The 4812-nt window shown below is 39.0% G+C and overlaps 1 protein-coding gene across 1 annotated transcript in view; it reads left to right on the forward strand.

Moving 5' to 3' along the window:
- The window catches only part of LOC123148913 (probable LRR receptor-like serine/threonine-protein kinase At1g56140), an 8817-nt gene that overhangs the window by 563 nt on the left and 3442 nt on the right, over positions 1–4812 (forward strand). Inside the window, exons 2-12 of the mRNA XM_044568432.1 lie at positions 1–55; positions 150–312; positions 420–491; positions 1002–1073; positions 1343–1414; positions 1556–1627; positions 1714–1785; positions 2090–2161; positions 2249–2317; positions 2927–2995; positions 4058–4123. Coding sequence (XP_044424367.1) covers positions 1–55; positions 150–312; positions 420–491; positions 1002–1073; positions 1343–1414; positions 1556–1627; positions 1714–1785; positions 2090–2161; positions 2249–2317; positions 2927–2995; positions 4058–4123 — 854 coding nt within the window. The remainder of the gene's footprint in view (positions 56–149; positions 313–419; positions 492–1001; positions 1074–1342; positions 1415–1555; positions 1628–1713; positions 1786–2089; positions 2162–2248; positions 2318–2926; positions 2996–4057; positions 4124–4812) is intronic.

A 4812-nucleotide genomic window follows, 5' to 3' on the forward strand; every position in this document is an offset into this window, starting at 1 on the left:
CAGCCCGGCCAGCCTTTCCCCCCGTCTCCGCAGCAGTCCACCGACGCCTCCGACGGTAAATCCGCTCTCCCGCTCTCGTTACCGGATTGGAAGGCGGTGAAATGCCCGCGGCCTCACAGATCTCTCTCCGTGCCCTCCTCCCCTCGCAGCGGCCGCCCTGCTCGCGGTGTTCCAGCGGTGGGGTCTCCGGTACGGCCCGACGGCGAGCCCGGGGGACCCGTGCGGGACGCGGGACTGGCCCGGGTCCTTCGCGAGGAACGCGTCCGTCGGCTGCCGCTGCGACGGCTCGCCCGTGTGCCGCATCACGCACCTGTTCGTGCTCCCTCTTCCTCGCTCGCTCGAAGCCTCTGGCCGTTTAGTTTTCAAGTTTTCAGGCGCCTCTTTGCGTGTGGACTGACGGGTGGCTCTGGATGATGCAGGAACGTCACCGGATTCTCGAATCTGACCGGGATCCCGCCGGAGCTCTTCAGCTTGACGGAGCTGGTCTCTCTGTGAGTTGTGGCATTGATGTCTGTTACTGTGCAAACTGCTTACTCTAGGGAATGCTAGAATTAACCCGCTGTAGGAGCATGGATGCACAGCATTGGTTGGAATGTGCATCATATCAGTTACTACGTCTGACTAAGCACTCAGTAGTTTGCTCTTGCATCGTAAATTCATAATGGTTTACTGCAGAATATATAGTGGTTACTTTTTTTTGCGGGTGAATATATAGTGGTTACTGAAAAGATTAGGTATACAACCAAGGCCTCCATGCCTAACATATACTCCGAAAATGATTAGGTAGTATGGAACCTGTCTAAATGTACACAAAATCTTCTACTTTCAGAACCAACTATTATTGTTTAAATTTGATGCAACCTGGTTTAGCAACAACATAGTTTTTTTTTCTTTCTTGTATTATACCCTCTAGCATCAATACTGCAAAGAGGCTACACTTGTGTGGTGATAAGAATTATCAATATGATTGATAGCCACTTACTCATCATTTCCTCCTGTAGGGATTTGAGCAATAACAACTTAAGTGGTTCTATACCTCAAGAAGTTGCCAATCTCTCCAAACTACAAACATGGTGATGAAATCTTTTACCTCCCCTTACAAATGGGATTGTAAATTTGTTGTATAACTTCATTGTTAAGTTTTCCTGTATCTATCATCAATCTATACCTGCATTGCAAGTTCATGTTGCTGAACTAGTGCATGTTTGTTACATCTTACACAAATAATTAGTTATACTGCAGAAACAGTCTGTATTCAGACTGTCTCAGTTGCAACTCTATACATTGGCGAAGATATTTATTATGTTTATTATAGCTGACTGAATGATCTTCACTTAGCTAGGCACTTCAACAACAACAAACTCAGTGGGCTTTTACCTAATGAATCTTCACGTTTGGGGAGTCTTCAATCCCTGTAAGTATGCCTCATTTCCTTTACTTCCTTATATACTAAGTAGAAATCTAATTATTTGGATTAAGTCAATCTGGAGGGTAGTACATTATATAGAGTATGTTTGAAAAGAATGATTACATGACCTTGCAATTACTTATGCAGGTGGATGTTCGATAATTACATTGAAGGGCAACTTCCAGAATTTATTGCGAATTTTACCAATATCATAGATCTGTATGTATGAGTACTTGTTTATTTTCATTAGGTACAACTACTTCTTTCTTTGCAGTCTTCTTAAGCTAATGCACTTGTCTTGCCAGGAGAATATATGGAACGAAACTTCGAGGGCCTATTCCAAAAAACTTCTCTAAGTTGACCAATCTGAAAATTCTGTAAGTCACTCTGGTGGTTTAACTTATTAAATATCAAAGAATAATACAACCTCTGTTCCAAATTACTTGTCTTAGATTTGTCTAGATACTAGACAAATCTAAGACAAGTATTTGGGACGGAGGGAGTAGAATATAGTAGTGACCTCAATTTATTTTTATCATTATCATACTCTTAAGGGAGTAACACAAAAGGACTATATATATGAAAAATCAGTGACATACAATTTGTTAGAAGACACATGAATCTGTTTTTCATCTTAATAAATAGTTTATAGCCTTGCGTTTAACAGGGAATTTTTTGCAGGATGCTTGGTGATCTTGATGGTGGAAATTCTACTTTCGATTTCATAGCAGATGGGGCAAATATTTCAATATTGTACGTCTGCAACTGTCATACTGAACTATACTTTGGTTCCATGATCAGTATAATTATTATTTACTAATGTTTTTTTATGTTAAGCAGATCACTGAGAAAATGTGGAATTGGCCAGTTTCCTAGTAACCCCCCAAATCTACCCAATCTAACATACCTGTGGGTTTTCTGAAACTTCTGCTTGAAGGCATTGCTTTTGTTTAGCTATGCTTGATAGTAGTATAACTCTTTATGGTTCTGATAATATTTTAGACAGTTACCCTATAATATGCTGCTACTGTCTTAAATCTTACTATTTTTATAGTTCCAGACATTGTTTTCTAGCCTGATTTTGTATGATGCCATTGTCATAAATCTTAATATTATCTATCTCCAGCATCCATTGTCAATCATCAATAAGCTATTGGTTTAGTAAATGAAACACTGTGAACAGTATTTAGGCATACCTTCTAACTTGCAATGTAGTCTATGTTAGGCGGACAACTATTTCAGATGTTGAATTTTTCATTTTAACATTTTAAATGTGTTTGAACATTTGTTTTCATCTTGGGCAATGGAAGACCTGAGAATAGTAAAATGTTCAATTCCCTATGCAGCCACATCTATTTTATCTTGTTCTTAGCTTTGTTGTAATGCCTGGAGGAAGCTATGCATGAGATGGATCTTTTTGGTTCATAAGTAAAATCCTTCATATTAAATTTTATACATTTTGCTGGTATTTCATAGTTGTACCTAATTCTCAAGTTCGTGGCTGCCTTATATATGCAGAGATTTGAGGTCAAACAATTTATCAAGCTCAATAGAACCATTGCGTCGTTATGGGAGATTAAGCTACCTGTAAGTTCTAGTTACGGACTTACATTTTGCAACTTCAAAAGTAAATTGAATTAGGGGTAGATTAGTTGCCTAATAAAGTTTTTTAACCTTTATTTGCCTAATAAAGTTGGTCGTGTTTTCAAGGAAATTTTAGAAAACCTTGTGCACATAGAGCAAACTGCTTCAGGAAACAATAAAAAGGGCAGCCCGGTGCACGTAGCTCCCGCTTGCGCAGGGTCCGGGGAAGGGTCCGACCACTTTGGGTCTATAGTACGCAGCCTTTCCCTACATTTCTGCAAGAGGCTGTTTCCAGGACTCGAACCCGTGACCTCATGGTCACAAGGCAACAGCTTTACCGCTGCGCCAAGGCTCTCCCCTTCTTCAGGAAACAATACAAATTTAATTCTTTTCGTCTAAATGAAAAGACAGCCCTCCTGCCTGTTTCCAAGAAGAATTCAATTAATCAACAATTTTGAGTTCTTGCAAGTTGCAACTTCCAAGGCATATAATTGTTGACCTTTAAACTGTAATATTGGCCTCATAGCTCTGCATCTACCGAAGATAGGTGCCAGATGTCTTTCATTGCACCTTTCCAATATCAATCTCCTCCACACTAGGTGCCTTGCTGGCTTGTGTTTCTGCCCTGGTTTTGCATGTCTCCTTGTCTAGTTTGGCATACATATATTACTATCTGATTCAAATGGAGAATATTAGTCATGCAAGGTCATAGCAATATGACTTCAGGTTATGGGAAGATACTATCAATTCTGTTAAGTGTTATGTCTATTGCTGATAATTACTTAATTAGTCAATATTGGCACAACCTGATTAAGTTAATTTGGGTGTATCATGGTCTATTTATCCTTTGGTTGATGAAATGAACCAAGCTTTAAGTATCTCATTTAACATTTTGATATGCAGTAATAGCAAAGAAAATGAATTGGGGCTTGGGTGGGATGGGAGCACTTTATTGTAATCTTATTGCTATTGTACCTACTTTCTCCAAGTTTTTGTCAGTGCGTCAAATTTAGGACTTTATCACTTTTGTTGTTCCACTTATCTAATAAATTTTCATCCTTCTAGATATATGGGTGAAAACAACTTTAGTGGACCTCTGCCTTCTGAAATGTTTCAATCATCCCGTGGTTTGTAAGTATGTTCACTTGTTCTGCATTTGTACTTGCTGATGGATACCTTTTGCTTATATCAAAGATTCCCCATGGACTGTGGCTTACCAAAACCTCTCAACTAAGCTTTAGTTTAGAGTGCCGTTTTAGTTTCTAAAAAGGCCTCTATTCTTTTTTTGAACTTTAAAATACATGCAGTTGAGTTCTATTGCTTTTTAAGACAACATACTTTGTCTAACACTTCTTTAAAATCTTACATAAACTTCTTCCATATCATGTACTCCCTCCGTCCCATAATATAAGTAAAAAACGCTCTTATATTATGGGACGGAGGGAGTATCATGTACATCCATTTTCCGTAGCATGGGGCAGCCATTGTACTCGAATGAATAGGACCTTTTTTTTAGCTGCAGACTTAATAATGGTGCATCACATCTGTTCATATTGACTGTCCTTGTCTTGGAGTGTGGAAAATATTGACACCTCAGGTTATATTTAACATGGATTCTGACGTATCTTGAATTCTGATACCATGTTAATCCGTGAGAGATTGCGCAAATGGGATATTTGTATTGCATCAAGGCCCAAAGTTATAATATATGAAACAGAAGATACAACCCTTGACTTAGACTACAAAACCACTTATACCCCTAACATGCACATGATATTACAGATCAAACTTGGAACGTAGCACAGCTAAACAATTTTTAG

Source organism: Triticum aestivum, chromosome 7A (genome assembly GCF_018294505.1).
Source record: "Triticum aestivum cultivar Chinese Spring chromosome 7A, IWGSC CS RefSeq v2.1, whole genome shotgun sequence".
Lineage (NCBI taxonomy): Eukaryota > Viridiplantae > Streptophyta > Magnoliopsida > Poales > Poaceae > Triticum > Triticum aestivum.